The sequence below is a fragment of the Spermophilus citellus genome (genome assembly GCF_964194105.1).
Source record: "Spermophilus citellus genome assembly, chromosome: 15".
In the NCBI taxonomy this organism is placed as follows: Eukaryota; Metazoa; Chordata; class Mammalia; order Rodentia; family Sciuridae; genus Spermophilus; species Spermophilus citellus.
Genome location: NC_138195.1, coordinates 71,022,168 through 71,043,490, shown reverse-complemented (window position 1 = coordinate 71,043,490; position 21,323 = coordinate 71,022,168). Strand labels below are relative to the sequence as shown.

General features: G+C 36.2%; 1 protein-coding gene across 8 annotated transcripts in view; it reads right to left on the bottom strand.

Annotated features, from left to right (window-relative positions):
• The window catches only part of BTRC (beta-transducin repeat containing E3 ubiquitin protein ligase), a 194,340-nt gene that overhangs the window by 8,139 nt on the left and 164,878 nt on the right, over positions 1-21,323 (bottom strand). For all 8 annotated transcript variants that reach the window (XM_081267076.1, XM_081267077.1, XM_081267072.1 and 5 more), the window contains 7 exons: positions 16,980-17,076; positions 16,173-16,310; positions 15,586-15,704; positions 13,473-13,722; positions 12,099-12,217; positions 10,507-10,617; positions 8,573-8,651 (listed from right to left, as the gene is read on the bottom strand). In XM_081267076.1, coding sequence (XP_081123202.1) covers positions 8,573-8,651; positions 10,507-10,617; positions 12,099-12,217; positions 13,473-13,722; positions 15,586-15,704; positions 16,173-16,310; positions 16,980-17,076 — 913 coding nt within the window. The remainder of the gene's footprint in view (positions 1-8,572; positions 8,652-10,506; positions 10,618-12,098; positions 12,218-13,472; positions 13,723-15,585; positions 15,705-16,172; positions 16,311-16,979; positions 17,077-21,323) is intronic.

The following is a 21,323-nucleotide window of genomic DNA, read 5'->3' as shown; positions in this document are numbered from 1 at the left end:
TTGTTTTTATGAATCAGACTACTTTAGATACTTCATATAAGTGACATCCTATAGTATATACCTGACACCACACTGTTGATGGACACTTGGGTTGCTTCCATTTCTTGGCTAATTGTGAACAAGACTGCCATGAATGTGAGTGTATAAATTGCTTTAAAGTCCTGCCTTCAATTCTCTTAGATATATACTTGGATGTGGGACTGCTGGATGGTGATCCTATCTTTTATTTTTTTGAGGAATTACCATACATCATTTTTCATAATGACTGCATAATTTTACATTATTCTCAAGATATAAACAAGCTCACATACTAGTTAGTGTCTATGTTCATGAGAAATACTGATCTGTAGTTTTCTTGTAATGTCTTTGTCTGGTTTTGGTATTAGGATTATGCTGGCTTCATTAAACGGGTTTTTATTCACTGTGCTTTTACTTGTAGAAGTGATTGCAGAAAATTGGAATAATTTCTTCCTTAAATGTATTTGATAAAATTCACCAGTGAACCCATCATCTGAGGCTGGTGTTCTTTGTTTTGAAAGGTTTTTAATTATTGATTCAACCTTGACAGATAAGATTGTCTACTTTTTATGTGAATTATGGCAGATGGTATCTTTCAAGGAACTGGTCCATTTCATCTAGAAGACCAAATCTGTGGGCATGAGTAGTTCATCACACTCTGTAATCCTTTCAATATTCATGGAGGCTGTAGTAATGTCATTCTCTTTTATTCCTTATGTTAGTAACTTGTGTCTTTTCTCAGTTTCTGGCTCATTGATTTTATTGGTGCTTTCAAAGAACCAGTTTTTGGTCTTGATTTTCTCTATTGATTTCCTGTTTTCAATTTTATTGAGTCCTCTTTTTTGTGGAAGTACTAGGGATAGAGCCCAAAACATTACATATAGATAATGATTATTAATAATCATATTCCTTTTAAAATTTTATTTAGAGATAGGGTCTTGCTAAGTTGCCTAGGCTGGTGTTACACTCCTGATCCTTCTGTTTCAGCCTCCTGAGCTGCTGGATTACCGGTATGTGCCACCATACCTGGCTTCTTTTCTATTCTTGTTTTGGACTTCTTTTTTGATCTTCTTTTAGATTCCTCAAATAGGAGATCAGATTATTGATTTTGGATTTTTCTTCTTTTCTATAATATGCTTATAAATTTCCCTCTAAGCACTGTTTTCACTGTATCCCACCAATTTTAATAAGTTGTATTTTCATTTAGTTGAAATACTTTTCAATTTCTCTTGAGATTTTTCTGACCTATGCATTATTTAAAAGTGGGTTGTTTAATCTCCACATTTTTTTGAGATACTCTAGCTACTTTTCTCTTGTTGATCTCTAGTTTAATTCCACTGTGTCTGAGAGAATGCATCCTATGATTTCTCTTCTTTTTAAGTTATCAATTATGGATCTTTACTTTATTTACTTATATGCAGTTTTGAGAATTGAACCCAGTGCCTCGCACATGCTAGGCAAGCGCTACACCACTGAGCCACCACCTGGGCCCAAAATGATTTCTATTCTTTCAAATTTGTTAAAGTATGTTTATGGCCCAGACTGTGGACTATCTACCTTGGTGAACATTTCATGTGAGCTTGAGAAGAATGTGTTGGATGAAGCATTCTACAAACCTCAGTTATATCTACCTGAATGATGGTGCTGTTATGTTCTTACTGAGTTCAACTATGTTCTTACTGAATTTATTGTCTGCCAGATTTGCCAATTACTGATGGGGCTGATGAAATCTCAACTATAATAGTGGATTCACCTATTTTTCCAACAGATCTGTCAGTTTTTTTGGTTCCGTTTATTTATTTATTTATTTATGCCTTTTGATGCTCTGTTGTTAGGTGCACATATATCAAAGACTGTAAGTCTTTTTGGTGACCTGGCCCATTTATCAACATTCCTTGCTCTGAAGTCTGGTTTGTCTGAAAACAAACAAACCAACCAAAAGGACAAAAACAAACAACCCCCCCCCAACCAGCCATGGGGAAAAATACATTATATACAGAGGAATGAAGATAAATAACTTCTTATCAGAAACCAAGCTAGAAGAAAATGAAATGACAATGAAAAGCTGCAAAATGTTGTCAACCTAAAATTCTTTAACCAGCAAAAGTATCTTTCAAAAATGAAAGCAAAATAAAGACTTTTTAGACAAACAGAAGTTGAAGGTTTGTTACTAGTATATCTGAATATGAACTGTAAAAGGAAGTTCTTTAAGCAGAAGGAAAGTAATATCAGATGGAAACTTGGATTTATACAAAGGAATGGAGGGCAACAGAAAGGTAAAGGCCTGAGTAAAAATAAATTACTCTTCATTTTTTCCATTTAAAAATGTCCTTAAGGGCTGGGATGTAGCTTAGTAGTAGAGCTCTCACCACTAAAGGCAGGTATGGTCACAATGATTAAAAGACAACACACAATTATACGCTGAATCTTGAGAAATTCATTTTAAATATATAGACATAGTTATGTTAAGCCAGGCGCAGTGGTGCACGCCTGTAATCCCAGCCCCTCAGGAGGCTGAGGCAGGTGGATCGTAAGTTCAATGCCAGCCTCAGCAAAAGCAAGGCACTAAGCAACTCAGTGAGATCTTGTCTCTAAATAAAATACAAAATAGGGCTGGGGATGTGGCTTAGTGGCCAAGTGCTCCTAAATTCAATCCCAAGTACCCCTGCCTCACAAAAAAAAAAAAAAAAAAAAAAGCCATCACCAAGTCATAGGAAGGGGCTGGGGATGTGGCTCAAGCGGTAACGCGCTTGTCTGGCATGTGCGGGGCACTGGGTTCAATCCTCAGCACCACATAAAAATAAAATAAAGATGTTGTGTCTACCGAAAACTGAAAAACAAATATTAAAAAATTCTCTCTCTTTAACTGGGAACACAATATGGCATAATGAGTCCACTATTATGTATAATTATAATGTACCAATAAAAAACTGGTAAAGACAAACAGAAAATCACTAAATATTCATAAGACTTAGATAACATTATAAACCAACTTGACTTAATTGACATTTCCTGGGATGCAACTAAAGCAGTAGTTAAGAGTCACAGACATATTTAAAGTTTTAAATGTTTATATTAAAAAGAAAGGCCAAATTCAGTGATCTAAGTTTTCTACCTTAAGAAGGCAGAAAAAGAAAAACCAGCGAGAAAAAGCAGACATAACTCTGATCCTACAGACATTATAGATAGTAAGAGAGTATGATGAATAACTTTATTTCAATAAATTGGATAAAAGAGATCAAATGACCAAATTGCTTGAAAGATAATGTCTTAAAACTAATTCCAGAAGAAACATTAAATCTGACCAATACCATATATGTATTAATTTTAATTTAATTTGTAATTAAAACTTTCACAAAGAAAACTCCAGGCCCAGATGTGTCACTGGTAAATTCTGTCAAATATTTAAAGAAGAGTAATATCATATCTAGAAAAATTCAGAAAATAAAGGAGGGAATTTTTCCAAAGTAATTTTGTAAAACCACATTATCATGAAAGCCAACCAGAAACATAAGAAAAAAAAAAAGCAACAAAACCAATGCCCCTTATGAACACCAACACAAATAAATTCTCCAAAGGATATCAGCAAAGAGCCAGGCTTGGTGGCATATGCCTGTAATCCCAGAGGCTCGGGAGGCTGAGGCAGGAGGATCGAGAGTTCAAAGCCAGCCTCAGCAACTAGTGAGGGCCTAAGCAACTCAGTGAGACTCTGTCTTTAAATAAAATACAAAAATGGGCTAGGGATGGGGCTCAGTAGTTGAATGTCCCTGAGTTTAATCCCCTGATACTCCTGCTCCCAAAAAGATTTCAGCAAAGTGAATCCAACAATATAAAATCAATGTACTACACTAATTAAAAGGATAAAAGTGGAAAACCACACTGCTATACTGATGAACACACAAAGCATTTAAAAATCCAACATTAATTCCTAATAAATACTCTTGGCAATCTAGAAACAGAAAAGAACTTCTTAATTCCCTAATAATGAATATCTATGAAAACCCACAGGTGACATCTCTCATCCCTATCCCCTCAACCTCTTTCTCCCTTCTCCACATATATAGTGCAAGACAATGTTTTCTGCCTAAGATCATGAATAAGGAGGACATTCACTCTTACCAATTCTTTTAACATTGCTCTGGGGGTGCGATCCAGTGTAATAAAACAAGAAATTGGGGGGGAAAAAGGTATATTTAAAAATAAAGTAGATAGATTAGAAAAGAAGTGAAAGTTTATATTTCCATATATTTGCAGTGAGTAGCACTTCCCTCTGCTTTTTTTTTTTTTTTAACACCCCTAGTGTTGGGGAGGGAACCCAGAGCCTTATACATACTAGCAAACTAGGCAAGTACTCACTCTGCTGCTAAACTATATCCCCAGCTCTACTTGCAGTGACTTATCAGAAATTGAAGTTTAAAAATACTATATCCAACAGCATTAAAAAAAAATACTCAGGGACAAATGTAGCAAAAGACATGCAAGAACTTTACAAAGTGAGCTATACAAATCTGCTAACAAATTCAAAGAGACCTAAACAAATGGAAAGATATTCTGTTCATGGATCAAAAGAAGACTCAATATACACTATTGTGAAATCAATTTTTCCCAAATCAATCTAGATCCAACACGATTCCAATAAAAATTCAGGAGACTTTCCTTTGTTCAACTTGCCAAACTAATTCTAAAATTCACATGAAAATTCAAAGAATCTAAAGAATCCAAAAAATTTTGAAGAAGACAAAATTGTAGGACTATACTGCTTTACTTCAAGTTACTAAAAAGTTCAGATAACTAGAAAGCATGATAGTAGATCAAGATTGACAATAGAAAAGAGAGAGACCATATCTATACAGTCAATTCATTAAAAATTTTTTTTTGTAGTTGTAGATGGACAGAATGCCTTTATTTTACTTACTTCTATGTGGTGCTAAGGATCGAACCCAGTGCCTCACACATGCTAGGCAAGCGCTCTGCCATTGAGCCCCAGCCTCAGCCCCAATTCATTTTTGACATGGTTGTAAAGACTATTTAGAAAATAGCCTTTTGAACAAATGATGAACAAATAAAGCATTGGATATAAAAAGAGCCTTTCTCCCCCAAGCCCCTTTGATTTATACCTTGTACTATTTTAAAAAATTAACTTGACAGACACAGTGGCACTCAGGAGGCTAAGACAGGAGGATTCATGAGTTCAAAGCCAGCCTCAGCAACTCAGTGAGACCCTGCCTCTAAATAAAATACAAAATAGGGATAGAGATTTGGCTCAGGGGTTAAGTGCTCCTGGGTTCAATCCCTGGTACACACACACAAAAACTCAAACCCAAAACCCAAACCAAAAACACCTCAACAACAATAACAAAAACAAACAAACAAACCAAACCAAAATGGACCACAGACCAAACATAAACCATCTAACTATAGAGCTTCCAGAGAAAACAGAGGGAAAAATTTTGTGACTTTGGATTAGGTAAAGATTATTAAAGGGCTGGAACTGTGGCTCAGTGGCAGAGTGTTTGCCTACCACATGTGGGGCACTGGGTTCAAGTCTCAGCACCACATAAAATAAAGAAAGGTACTGTGTCCATCTACAACTAAAAAATAATAAAAAAAAAGATTATTAAAGACATAATAGAAAATAATACAAGTCCTAATAGAAAAAATTGATACACTAGACTTAAAAGTACTATTTTGCTTTGTTTTGTTTTTTTTGAGATGAGGCTTGCTCTGTTGCCCAGGCTGGTCTTAAACTCATGGACTGAAGGGGTCCTACACCTCAGCTTCCTGGGTAGCTGGGACTACAGGTGAATACTACCATGCCTGGCAAAAACTCTTTTTTTTTTTATCCTCTTGTCTCAGCTTCCAGAGTAGCTGGGATCACAGGCATGTGCCAATGTGACAGCAAGAGCTGCTTTTAGAAAGACTTTAATAAGCCATGGACTGGGAGAAAATATTTGCAGATCACAAACCTGATAAGAGATTTTTAGTCCAGAATATATAAAAGAATCTCAAAACAATGAGAAAATTACTGTATTAAAAAATGAGAAAAAGACTTAAATAGATACTTTACACTAAGAGAAGATATATTGATGACAAATAAAAACATGAATAGAAGTGGGTATGGTGGTGCATGCCTGTAATCCCAGTGATTGGGGAGGCTGAGGCAGGAGGGTCACAAGTTCAAAGCCCGTCTCAGCAATTTAGCAAGAACTTGTCGCAAAAAATAAAAAGGGCTAGACATTATTAATCAACATTATTAATCAAATGAAAACCATAATGAGGTACTACTATTGGTACTTATTAGAATAAAAAAAATTAAAAAGATGGTGATATATATATATATATTGGTTAAGTACTCAAGACATGTATATAAATGTCTTTAGAAGCTTTATTTCTAGTAGTAGCTTAAAAAAAAAAAGAGAACAACTCAAATATTCATCAACTGGTGAATGAATAAATTGTGGTATAACCATACAGTGGAATACTACTCAATAATTTTTTTTTCATGGTGTTGGGGATTGAACCCAGGGCCGTGTGCATGCTAGGCAAGCACTCTACCAACTGTGCTTCAACAGTTTTATAAAAAGAATGATTATTGATATATATCAATAACATGGGTTATCACAAAGTAATTTATGCTTGGTTAACAAGAGGCAAAAAAGAAACAGTATTGATTCATTTTCATAAAATCCTAGAAAATGCAAACTAATAAATGCTGAAAGATAGCAGATCAGGAGCTGCTTGATTAAGGCACAGTAATGTAGGATGGGATGGAATGAGAAGGGATTACCAAAGGGCATGAGGATATCTTTAATACCTATGGTTTTACTGGTATATACATGTCAAAACTGATTAAATTGTATACTTTCAGTATGTTCACTTTACTAGATACTAATTTTACCTTAATAAATTTGTTTTAAAAAAATTCAATAAATAACAGTCACAAGATCTGAACAGACACTTCACAATAAGAGGTTAAATGTGTGAAAAGATAGTCAACATCATGAGTTATCACAGAAATGCAAATGAAAACGACAATGAGATACCACTGCACACTCACTCAAATGGCTGTAATTTTTAAATAATACTAACAATACTAAATTAGGCTAGCAAGGACGTGGAAAAATGGAACTCTCATATATTGTTAAGAAAAAAAAATGCCACTCTGGGAGGTGGCTTGGTGGTTTCCTTTGAATTTTAATGTATAACAGGATTCAGAAATTGCACTCCTAGATATTTACTCAAGAGAAATGAAAACAGTATGGACATAAAAATCTGTAGAAGAATTATTCAGTGGCTTTACTCTAAGTCAACAAAAATGAAACATTCCAAATGTTAACTGGTAAAGAAAAAACAAACTAGGTCATACACACAACAGAATACAGCTCAGCAATAAGAAGGAACAAAGTACTGACACATGCAAAAACATTGATTAGTTGAAGATTAAGTGAAAAAAGCCAAACTCAAAGGCTACATACTAAGATTTATATGATATTTGTAAGAACGCAAAACTAGGGATAGAAATCAGATGAATGGTTACTAATAATTGTTAGGGGTTGGGAGAATATACTGATATGAAGAAGCATAAAAGAACTTCTGGGGATGATGGAAATGTTCTGTATCTTAACTTCATTTTACAATAGTAAAATTCATGGAAGTACACTAAGAAAAAAGATAAATTTTGCTGCATTTAAGTTATATCTCAAAAACCAGATTTGTCAAAATTATTGTAAATGAAAGAAAGTTATACATTTCAAAAGACATGTGTGAAACATGCAGGGAAAGCTTGTCTGTTGCTAAAAGAATGTGCTTTAAACCCAACAAGGAAAACAAAGAAACACATCCCCCCTTTCTTTTCCAGAGCAGAGACCACAATGTTGAGAGTCAGGATTTAGTACATCAGGTTTTGAATGCTTGCTCTTGACTTTCTCCTGAGTCATATAAAAGATTCTGTCCATTCTGGGGCCCCACCTAATCTTCTAATCTCAGTATTTGCCAATCTAGACCCTTGGTAACAAAATGGTAAATAATATAGTGCTTCTGAAGATGACATTCTTCTTTTTGACTCATTTCCCGTGTCAAGATGTTCAGACGGGGCCATAAAGGGAATAACTAAGATGGAATTTAAGTTATGGGAGGCACTATCCCATGAATGGGATGCAAAACTAAGGGTTGATCAGAGGGTTCTTATATTTCCAAGGTACTTTTTGCAGGCACAGGTGTGCTGGTCCTCAGATTCTGGACAGGTTCCAATTTGAGTAATTATATTCTCTCTTCCTTAGTACCCCCCCCATCCCCCACTTGCTGTTTCTGATGGACACAGAATTCTTATTCACTTCCTGTACTATACTGCTGAAGAGTTGCTGTGCAGCTGTTAAACAGCTGCCACATTCCTCTCCATGTATAGTCTCTAAAGCACTTTTGGATGAAAGGCACTACATAAATATATTTTATTGTTATGTATTAGAGGACTTTACACTTAGTAGTAGATTTTATGAGATTTTAACTTTCAAATCCAGGTCTATATTTCCTACCACACCAACAATAAGGCTCTTACCACAAGGGTCCGTAGACAGAGAGTCCCTGCAGGAGCACGGGGGTCCAAAGCAGCCACAAGATCCCACACTTTAATTTTTCTAAAAACCAAAAAGGAGATCAAAATCTCAGAAGCAAAATTAAGGGAACACAGGAAAATGACAGAAAAAAGTCATGGTAATCAATATGGATGGTAAATACAGTTTATATTAAAAATGCAACTCGTAGAAATAATATTCTTTTTTTTTTTTAAAGTTGGTTCTTACATTCATTCTTGGGTAAGGGTTATTGGTCTTAACAGGAAAAATGTAAATGATTAACCTAAAAATTAGCAATAAGTTAGCTTTAGCCAAGTTATATCTACACTTTAGGCCAAAGAGCTCTCGTGTATTAGAATTCTTAAGAGATTACTCAGAACTAGACATCTACAACTCTGAGGTACCTTTTTTGTGGTCTAAGAATGTTCACATATTCTGGAGGACTGAGATCCATTTAAGAATTCTAGATTTTTTTTTTTAAGAGAGAGAGTGGGGGGGGGGAGAGTGGGGGGGAGAGAGAGAGAGAGAGAGAGAGAGAGAGAGAGAGAGAGAGAGAATTTTTTAATATTTATTTTTTAGTTCTCGGCGGACACAACATCTTTGTTGGTATGTGGTGCTGAGGATCGAACCCGGGCCGCACGCATGCCAGGCGAGCGCGCTACCACTTGAGCCATATCCCCAGCCCAAGAATTCTAGATTTTATATTAGAAAACACTTATGTTTCCATTTAAGTAGGAAAAATTCACCTCTTCCAAAAATCAAGGTATACAAAAGAAAAACCTCAAAAAAGGTTGGTACAGACAGTCCAAAGCCTTAACCTTGACCTATCTGAACATGTCATTACAGCTTGAATAGTTTCTCAAGGGTAGGACAGTGATGGCTGACTCAAAGCAGAGGAAGTGCTGGTTATACTTTTTGATGCTTGGGTCAGCTTACTATATAGTCAGCAGAGAACTAAGATAATATTGCTAGTTTCTGATATTTAAATAGTTGCCAATATTTGAATTATAGCCTGCTCCCCCTGCCATACCCCAAATCAGGAACCTTAACAAAAAAAAAAATACAATACTTCATAAATGGGTAACTTTAAAAAAAAAAAAGACATTCTTACCCCCTTCATCAAATTTTAAAAAATATATTTACTTTATTTATTTTTATGTGGTGCTGAGGATCAAACCTAGTGCCTCACATGTGCGAGGCAAGCACTCTACTGCGAGCTATAACCTAGCCCCTAAATGGGTAACTTTTTATATTCACTTACTTGTATTTACTATTGTTAGACACAGGATCCATTCATAGCATGAATGGATTCTAAAGCCATTGGAAATTAGGCTGAAGAAAATAAAGACTAACTTTTAGGAATCACTCAAAGAATTCCAAATCAAAGAGGGGTGTGAAGAGTACTTGCTTAGCATGCATGAGGACCTGGGTTCCATCTCCAGTATCTGCCCCACCCCCAAATCAAGAGATCAAATTCAAGGCCTTAGATACTGCCCTTGAGTATTTCCATTTATTAATAAGTTACCATTTTATATGCATATGTCATATTGGGTTTGTATGATTTTTTGCTTTATAAGGCAAAAATAGACCAAGATATAATCAAATAACTAAAATAATAATAAGTCAGTGCAAAACAAGTACAATAACTGGAAAGAATATTTGAGAAAATAATAAACAATGTAGAGATTAATGAATAGATTAAAGAAATACTGTACAATGTATAAACTTTTAGAAATAAGGAAAGATTATATTTAACATCATAAACTAGAAAGAATTAAGATGAGGACAGAGAAAAAAATTTTTTTTTTTTGTTCTGGGGACTGAACCCAGGGGACTCATGCATGCTAAGTATACACTTTACAACTGAGTTATTCCCTCAGTCCTTAGATTTGTTTTTTAACCTTGTTAGCAAACTCACCCATCATAGGCCCCACTGACTATCCTCTTGTTATCAAATCGAATACAACGCACCAATTCCTCATGACCTTCTAACACTCGTAAACATGCACCACATTCAATGTCCCATAATCTGGAAGAGAACATCGAGTCAAGTCAATTTTCATATGTTCTTTTCTAATCTTGGAATGTTACAATGATATACTTCATTATGTCTTTTAAAGACAAAAATTTGAGATCAATAACCATTCATATAAAAGTATATGGCTTTCAGTATAATTTATTTCCTCTCTGCCATATAACTTGGGCAGAAAAATGTATGACTTAAGTTCAAATACATTATGTATTTTCTTTTAAATCTTTTTTTAGTTGTAGATGAACACACAGTATCTTTATTTATTTTTATGTGGTGCTGAGGATTGAACCCAGTGCCTCACACGTGTTTTACCACCGAGCTACATCCCCAGCCCTCATTATGTATTTTCAAAGCACAATGCTTTCTATAATTCTGTATCCATGTTCTCTCAGGAATAAAAAGGACAAATTCAAAGCACATAGTTTCCTAGGAAGGAAATGACCAGGTCAGGAGAGCAATGCTTCCTGAAATCAATAAGAATGAGATGTAGATTGTCAGTGACATCTGGCCCTCACAAAGCATCTCCACTTCTGCTACTGAGGAACATTCTCTGCTCTCAAGGTAGTCTTTTCCATGTAATGGAAATGTGAAGCCAGTTCTGAAGGAGTTTTGTATAATAATTTAAAAAACTGTATGCTTTTAGAACAATTCAAGTGATTTCGAGGAATGATAATTTCCTTAGATATATAACAATAGCTCTGTTTTGCTTTTCTATTTCTTAAGCTGTTGTTTTTTTTTAAATGGCCTTTTTATTTTCTTACTTCTTAATTGAAGAGAGGGGGAGAACAGATAAATCTTCCAAATTCTTTTTTATTTTTGTGGTGCTGGGGATTGAACCCAGGGACTTGTGCATGCAAGGCAAGCACTCTATTGAGCTATATCCACAGCCCAAATCTTCCAAATTCTAATGGTATCTGTGTCATTCATCTTTGAGATGAGGAAAAACATACAAAAAAGTACTTCATTTTGTGGATACCTCATGATTTTAAAGACAGGTGACCGGCCAATTATGTAATTCTAAGACAAGAGCACACAATTTGTAGTAGGGATATATATATATATATATATATATATATATATATATATTTAATAACAGCAACAAAGGGAAAAGTCCCACCTATTATTTTTTTTCTTATTTTCCCTTACCTATTATTTATCAGCATTTCTCAACAGCAGACAAAAGAAATTGTACAAGAATGGCCTTAAACCTCTATCTACCTGTTTTACTTCCTTACTAAAGCAGTACCTCTAAAATAGGTCTATCTGGTGACAAAACTGTTACAAGAAGGAAACACAACAAAAACCTTTGTTGTGCTACTTTTCTGCTTGGGGCAAAACTTTTGACTTGTAAAAAGACACAAAAAGGAAAAATATTTGATTATAAATATAACATAGTTAAAGATTTGTAAGATCTGTGAACAATTATTGAATGGGAGGATAATACTGATTCCTTCTGGGAAAGAGCACTTGCTGCTCACCTGATAGTGTTGTCAGAGGAGCCACTCACCACCAGCCTGTCTCTGTACTGCAAACAGGCAATCCCTCGTTTGTGTCCATTTAGGGTCCTTACAAATTCACAAGTACTTGTGTTCCACACCTGAGACAGAAAATGACATTAAGCAGCTGATTTTGAAATCAATGACAACTGGAATCTTGGGGAAGCAGGTATCAGCGCTGACCCACCATGGGACATCAACTTCTCAGAAAAATGCAGCAAAGTAAAACAAAAAACAAGTTTACTTCATGGTAACAGGGCTAATTTGAAGCTGTCTACTATCACAAGAACATTCATCCAATTAATTTGCCCTTATGGGGTTAATCCAGTCTTAGATACATTTTTTTTTTCTTTCTTTCTTTTTTTTTTTTTTTGTGTGTGGGTAACCAGGGATTGAACTCAGGGGCACTCAACCACCGAGCCATATCCCCATCCCCAGCCCTATTTTTTATTTTATTTAGAGACAGGGTCTTGCTGAGTTGCTTAACACCTCACTGTTGCTGAGGCTGGCTTTGAACTCACAATCTTCCTGTCTCAGCCTCCCTAGTTGCTGGGATCACAGGTGTGTGACACCACGCCCAGGTAGATACATTTTCTTGAACTTAAATTTTTCCCTGCCCTTCTCACACTCAATTTATTATTACTGTTGTTATTGTTATTATTACTATTGTTATTATTTGCAGTGCTAGGGATCAAACCCAGGGCCTGGCATATGCTAGGCAAATGCTTGATCACTGAATCATATACCCAGCCTGTCACCATTATTATAGAAACAAAATATCTAGCCAAAACTGTTGTACAACTTGTCTCACTCATACCTTTTTACACAAGCACCAGTGTCTGAATTAAATACTAAGTTATTCTATAGTGAAATTTAAATATGTAGCTGCCTTGATCAAATTTTCACAGACTCCCTATACTAAGTGGGGGATTATCATTATTATGATTATGAATTTTTTATGGTAATTGACTTGATTTCTATGTTTTCTTTTTCCAATTTAAACTCCCCTTTTAAAAAAAGGGTCAGAATCCAGGGGTGGCACTGAGCTACATTCCCAGCCTCTTTTTTTTTTTAATATTTATTTTTCAGTCCTCGGCGGACACAACATCCTTGTATGTGGTGCTGAGGATCGAACCCGTGCTGCATGCATGCCAGGCGAGCGCGCTACCGCTTGAGCCACATCCCCAGCCCCCCAGCCCTTTTTTGTTTTTATTTTGAGACAGGATCTCAATGAGTTTCTGAGGCTGGTCCTGAACTTGGATACCCCTGCCTCAGTCTCCCAAGTCACTGGGATTATAGGTGTGAACTACCATGCCTGGCTCCAAGTTGAGGACTTACTGAAAAATGCCTTATTACCTTTATAGTTCTGTCCCCAGATGCAGAAACGATGTACTTGTCATCAAAGTCTACAACATTGACAGCAGCTCGGTGTCCAACCAAAACCCTCCGGAGGGTAATATCAGTTGGGGAGGCCATATCCCATACAGCAATGGAACGATCTTTGGAACAGGTCACCATCAAGCCATTATTGAAACGTAAGTGCAGAACTGCTTCACAATGGTGAATCAATGTGTTTAGCATTTCACCTGTATTTACATCCCAAACTCTGGAAGGGATACCTGAGAGTTAGATGGTACTCAAGATACAACATGTTACCCATATATGACCATCATGCCCCTCCCTAATACTTTAATGGGAAGTATTATACTCTACCTTTCTTTTGCACAACTGAAGTAGACACAGGGAAGCAGCAGACAGAGGGAGGGTTGGACAGGGAGAGTGGGAGGAAGAAGGGAATGGGGTGCTGTGAGGGTAGAATCCTTAAGACTTGAAATCTGGGCAAGCTGCAGAGGGCAGCAGCCACCACCACCTGACAATTTGGCCCAGACTTCAAGATTATTATTATAAAACTTCTGACATTCTTTTTTTTTTTTTTTTTAACTTCTGACATTCAATGACACTATTCGGAAGACATTTTAAATGAAGAATTTGATTGATAACAGTACCATTAGTGCCTGTCCCATTGACCACACTCAGGAATCAGAAATGACATGGACTAAAGACACTTCTGTCAGATTTAATAATGATTTGAATTTGATTACTTGGGATTGTAGGTTTTACCACACAAGTCAAGGACCAAGATTACCCAGACTCTAAGTCTAAGCCCCCATTTCTGTGCTTTGCAGAGGGTAGAATAGCCTTCTACCATAAATATGGCCTTCACAACAGAGTGAGAGGGCCCAAGTGTGAGAAATTCTGTGTCATATTTTGTTTTGATTACTCTAATTTTTGAGTATTGATTTAATTTCTATAATGTTTCCTTTTTCCAATTTAAACTCCCCTTTAAAAAAAAAGTCATTTTCTGGGCTGGGGGTATACCTCAGTAGTAGAGCATGGGGCTAGCATGTGCAAGACCCTAAATTCGATTCCTAGTACTTAAAGAAAAAAATCACATCTTATCCTAAAAATGATGAATGTATCTACAATGCTTTAGCTCTTATGAAGCATCTATAAATGTTAAATGTCCACAACTGCATGGACTAGTTTTGCTATGCCTTGAAATCATGTGACAAGAACCAGCTATCCTATTCACAGAGGATAACTTCCAATGGGAAACATTTGATTTCAGAGACAATAATGTAGTTAACTGCTCCCCCACAGTTTTTTTTTTCTCTTAAAGTTACTTTTGATGCATTATGCTTGCTAAATCCTTTAGCTTAAGGCAAAATTCCTCACAGAGGTTTCCAACAGTGCTGCTGGTACCCAGAACTTGAGCTACACTGGACTCCAGCAGCATAATGGCTGTGTCATCAAATCACTAATGCCTTTTGAAATTGAGGGCCCCTCCCTGAGTGAAGCTTGCAATTAAAAACTGCAGAGATAGCAGGGGAGGGGCTGGCAAAGAGAGCACTGCTCACCTGTATACATTTTAAAGAGATAATACATGCCAGATCTACGTGAAAGGAAACCACCTGAAAGGAAAGCTTCATTCATGTCATTCCCCTGTGATGTATTTTTTGTTAAGAACTGAAAGGTATCTAGATAAATTTCTATAATGGATGATATTCCAAATTAAAACAGAATGTATAGTTTCTTTTTTTTTTTTAAAGAGAGAGAGAAAGAGAGAGAATTTTTTTTAATATTTATTTTTTAGTTTTCAGCAGACATAACATCTTTGTTTGTATGTGGTGCTGAGGATCGAACCCGGGCCACACGCATGCCAGATGAGCGCTCTAGGGCTTGAGCCACATCCCCAGCCCTGTATAGTTTCTTAAATGTGCAAAAATGTAAACTTACCCCAATCATTCCTAAATCAAGTTTTCTGTTTTAGATTGACACACACAAAACGGGGGAAGCTGGTAATTTATTCTTCTTTAGTTTCATAACTATGTTCATGCAGATACATATAATATTACTGTGATAAAGAATGGATGTTTCAGAGTTCAAAAGAGTATTGGAAATTTTCTACCTGACCGTGGAATCTGACGATCCAGTTATGATCACCCTCTCATCATACTGGAGACAAAGGACGGAACCTGTGTGGCCTGTGAGAATTCGTTTGCATTCCAATGTGCTTTTATCCCAGATCTAGGATGGCAAACAAGATCCTTTTGATCACAGTGATAATGGGGTGCTGTGGAGACTTGTTGGATCTATTATGTGTTTGATCCCCGCAAAGAATCAAAGCCCAGAGTAGTGAGGAATGCATTCCTTTCTACAGGTAGAGTTAAGCACCTATATATATGTGGCTTTAATTCTAATGAGGACTTTATCCTTTTCATTAAGGAACTGGGCAAGCCTATAATTATGAGGGCCAAAAGACACCCCCCCATCCCCTCCTCAGTATACTTCACAAAGTAAATTTAACCCTAAGACCATCTGTTTTTATGTTCTTCTGGGGTTGGGGGAACACATCTGGTCTTTAAGGAAATGGTTTTGGTACTAGAACCACTCTAAAATTCTCACTTATTTTCTAGAAACAATGCCTTGGATTGCTTTATGAATGTGGTTACCCTCATTGCCTTAGCAAAACTCCCATAAGTGAAGAGACTTCACCTTGATTGTGTTGTCTCGAAGGCCGCTTACTATTTTCTGGTCATCATACTGTAAACAGTAAACTCCTTTGCTCGTTTCACTCCGGCAGTGGATTCTCTGTAAACTGTGTCTTCCACATCTCCAATTAGATTCTATTGTCTAGGAAGAAGGAATGGTAAACAGGCAGTTAGTTATGTAAGGATCTGACAAAACTCTTATCTGACATTAATGGTAATGAATTTACAGAACTTAAGGCAAGTTAAAAATATGTTCTAGGCAGGATTGGGTATTTGGTACTCTTACATGTGTTGGACATTTCTACCAACAGAGCCTTTATTCAGAAGACATTTTAATAATCAGCAGAGAAGAAATTTAATAGTTCTCAATGCTGTTATAAGAATTTAATCCTTCTAAAGCTTTAAAAATTTACCTGGTAATTTACTATATTTTATCTACTCTAGTCACTCATAAAGATATTGATTTTTTTTTTTTTTTTTTTTTTTTTTTTTGTACCAGGGATTGAACTCCGGAGCATTCGACCACTGAGTCACACATCCTTAGCCCTATTTTGTAGTTTATTTAGAGACAGTCTCACTGAGTTGCTTAGTGCCTTGCAGTTGCTGAGGCTGGCTTTGAACTCTCAATCCTCCTGTCTCAGCCTCCCAAACTGCTGGGATTACAGGTGTGTGCCACTGCGCCCAGCTAAGATATTGATTTTTAACCCAAATCAATAAACCCTAGTGGGTTTGCTATAATAAAACTGACACTGAAGAATGCTGATGATTCTCTATCATTTGGCAAATACCCCAAAATACATAAGATTCTTACCTCAATGTCTTGTATAATTTTAGGATAAAGTGCTCTATAAAAAGAGTTGGGAGGAGCATTCCCATCAGGAGGTTTGTTTTTGAATAAATACTGTCCCCTAAAAAACAAATATTTCCCAGTGAAAACCACAATATTATACATTCAAAGGAGCTTCATATTTCTTCAAAATGCTTCATAGTTAACATTTCATATAATCTTCATAACTAGCCTGGAGAGATATGTGGGTAAGCCTGACTTCAGGAATCCCATGTCAAGCAGTAACTTTCTGGTCTCTTAAGGAATTTGACTGGTATTAATTTGCTTTTGGTAAAACACAATTATTTCCAGTGCAGACCATCATGTTTCAGGCTTTTCTGGACATTATAACCTCTATAGGCAAATAAATGTATAATCAGAATTCATCTGTTGGTCTTTTCGGGTTCTGTATAGATTCACTGGCCATATTTTTTGAAAACTCTGTAGTAATGTAATTATGACTTTTGAATCAGCACACACCCCAGAGTCTTCTTCCCCTGAATCAAGCTGTGTCAGCATCAGGGGAGCCCAGCATGGTGAGCAGCCGCAATGCTTCTGCCAGAAGATCGCTTTTCCAAGTTTTTATTTTGTGAGGTATGATGTGTTGGCTGCTCAGTCACATGCTGCTGATCAGTGTGGTTGCACTCTAAATGGAGTAATTCAGTTCATTTCAACAGAAAACAAAGGGATCACAGGAGTGTCCAGCAGCAGGAAGCAAAAGAGATAAAAAGAAAAGCCTAACGGCATTGTGTTGTCAAGTCAAAGATATGAAACTGACTTTCACAGGTGTGTTCCTGGCTATGTACACACACACATGCATTATACTGCCTTTCCTTGATTCCAGTGAGCAGCATTTGTTAGCATCTCCTTCCTTATGACAGCACATCTCTGGAATACTCATATCCCAAGCTAGATCTTTGCTACCAAAAAAAAAAAATCAGTAAATGGCAATCACTTCCTGCTGGGTAAAAAATTTAATTCCTCATCCTGAAGTTAAGAACCCACCAAACACGGTGTGGAAGCTAGTAAACCCCACTATGGGTGTACTAACTGCTGTTCTCACTGGCAACGTGCCTTGCAAAGTGGAAACAGGCAGAAATGCCTCCGAGTGTAATCCTGGCACAAGAGAAATCATGTTTTCTCTGGGCCAGTCATCTACTCCTCCCTCTATAGCTCCATTACAATATAATTAATTGTTTGATGTCTCCAGGAGTGCTTCCCCCTGCCCCCTTCCTATTATACACCTTGAAAATTAGTTGAGAAAATGTCCTATCAGGAAAGTAGTTGGCTCTGACTTTTGTATTACTACAGAGAAGAAAATCTTCAATTGAGAAGAGAAAATAGTATTTTTGTGGAATAATGAAACATGGCACAGTTGCCCAGAGAAAAGGGCAAAGATATATTTTGAAATAATTATGGATTAAAGGTACACTCCTCTAAACAATTTTATTCTATAAACACTTTACTGGCAAGTGATAGATTCTGAATGAGAAAATTTTAGATATGATTCCAGAGCCCATATTCTTAACTACTTTATTGTTTTTCAATGCCTACTATTCTTCAGATCTTCTTTTTAGTCTCTGGCAACCATATATGGATACTCTAGAATTTTTATAAGCAATAATACTATCTCTACATCCTCAGGAAAAAAAACCTCATATACACTTCTTCTCTCATTTTCTACCCCATAGCCTTAACCATATATGTATTCCTAAAGCATCCCAAATTTTTCATATCAAAAGTGCTATACAAAGGGGTGGATAGATATTGAAAACTGGCTTTTCAATCTGTATATTTTAAGTCAAACTCTTTTACGATGACAACAGGGACCACTTCTATGTGAAATGCCTAGTAGAATAGGAATACATGATAAATTTGAAATATTAAATTCAGAATGCTATCATAAATGTGATCTGCTGATTAAGAAAATGGACTTTTCCCAAATGGTCTTTTATTATACGTTTAGGAGTTACTATTACTGAGCAGAGAAAGCACATTCAGTATTATTCAAGAGAGAAAATGGCAGAGTTCATGTTCTAGAGACAGACTGTAAAATCCATCTAGATGTAAAATACAACAGCAAACTGGAAGTTAAATCTTACAGACTCAAAAAACTGTACTTGTTTATTTTTGGTTGTAAGAAATGGGAGGTCTTTCTGCTTGATGCAATCCTAAGCAAAAGATATCATATGGGGAAAGCATAACAAAAAAAGTATATTACCATAAGAAGTTTAGAAAGATAATTTCAAAAGAAAAAATGAGAAATTGTTTGTAAATTTAAAAAACTCTGTTTTTTGTTTTTAAAGAGAGGACAGCCAGACATGATGGTCCATGCCTGCAATCCCAGAGACCTGGGAGGCAGAGGCAAGATTGAGGCCAACCTCAGTAACTCAGCAAGACCCTGTTTCAAAATAAAAATAAAAAGAGCAGTGGGTGGGGCTGGGGTTGTGACTCAGGCTGGGGTTGTGGCTCAGTGGTAGAACGCTTGCCTCACACATATGAGGCACTGGGTTCCTTCCTTAGCACCACATTTAAATAAAATAAAGGTATTGTGTCCATTTATATCTAAAAATATATTTTAAAAGGGCTGAAGGTGTAGTTCAGTAGTATAACACTGCCAAGTTTAATCCCCTATAATGGAAAAGAAAAGAAAATGGGGCCAAAGATAAAAAAAATATAGTCAGAATTCTTTTTTTTTTTTTTTAAATCATGAGTTTTTTGACCCAGTGCCTCACACGGGTTAGGCAAGTGCTCTAACACAGAGCTACAATCCCAGCCCTATAGTCAGAATTCTTAAGGATAGTCTAAAGAGCAGAAATGAGTTACTATGGTTGAAGAGAAAGGAAAATGAATGGTAATTAGTACTGCATATTTTATTTATTTATTTATTTGGTTGGCTGGTCTCTATGATATTGGTGATTGAACCCAGGGCTTCACACATGCAATGCAAGCCATTCTACCACTGAGCTACATTCCCAGCTCTTTCTTTCTTTTTGTTTTTTTCCTTGGTACTGGGGATTGAACTCAGGGGCACTTGACCAATGAGCCACATCCCCAGCCCTATTTTGTATTTTATTTAGAGACAGGGTCTCACTGAGTTGCTTAGCGCCTCATCATTGCTGAGGTTGGTTTTGAACTCAAGATCCTCCTGCTTCAGCCTCCCCAGCTGCTGGGATTACAGACATGCACCATGGTGCCCAGCCTCTAATTTTTAAAATATATTTTTTAGATGTTGATAGACCTTTATTTAATTTATTTATTTATATGCAGTGCTGAGAATTGAACCCAGTGCCTCACACATGCTAGGCAACCCCCTACCACTGAGCCACAACCCCAGCCCTCATTTTTAAAATTTTGAGACAGGGTGTGTGCCCATCTGGCCTTCAACATGTGCTCCACTTGCCTCAACCTCCTGAGTAGCTGGGATTATAGGTGTGCATCACTGTGCGTGGCCTTAAATAACTGTTTAAAAAGCCAAAAAGTCATCTTTTCAAAGACAGTTTGTTTTTGTAATAGACATAAAAGGTCTTTCTGCTTGATGCAATCCTAAGCAAAACTGAGCAGCTTACTTTTTTACTTTTGGTATTTTCACATCTATCTGCAAAGAACTGCCCACTTACCTCTTGTTCACTCTGCCATCAAAGAAAAACTTAACTTCTAATTTCTGATGAAAGTTTAGTGTCATTTACACTTCAAATGAGAACAAAGTGAATTTTAACAAGGAACCAAATTCTTTTATAACTAAGAGAATAAATCTCTACAATTGAAATTTCATGTCAGAAGTTATTTTGGAGAGTTCCTTTTCCTGAGGGATAGAGAACTCTTCTCAGCTGCCTAAAATTTTAAAACTGGTCTTGGCATTCTCAGCAAAATGATGAACTTGGAATTTTGTACAACTATGTACTTATTTGCTTTGTTGTACTATATAAAATAAAGAGCTTGTTTTCAAAGTATGAAGTCAATTATGAAAGATAAACTTTCTATTTTCTACATGATGAAATAAGGGCAAATAAGAAAAATATATTTGAGAAAAAGAAATAACAATTTCCTTTGTACAGTTGTTAAATAGTCAAAGAATTGCTGGCATTTGGTTCATTTAATTGAATTTGAGAGAAAAATTGTTTTAAATACCTTCATTCTATTTATTCATTTGTATGTGGTGCTGAGGATTGAACCCAGTGCCTCACATGTGCTAGGCAAGCATTCTACTTCTGAGCTACAGCCCCAGGCCCTGAGAGAAAAATTTAAAAATTCTTCCTAACAGCCAGAATAAAGAAATCTCTGAAGTATCTGGTATAATATTTATAAGTCATTATATTTATTAAATTT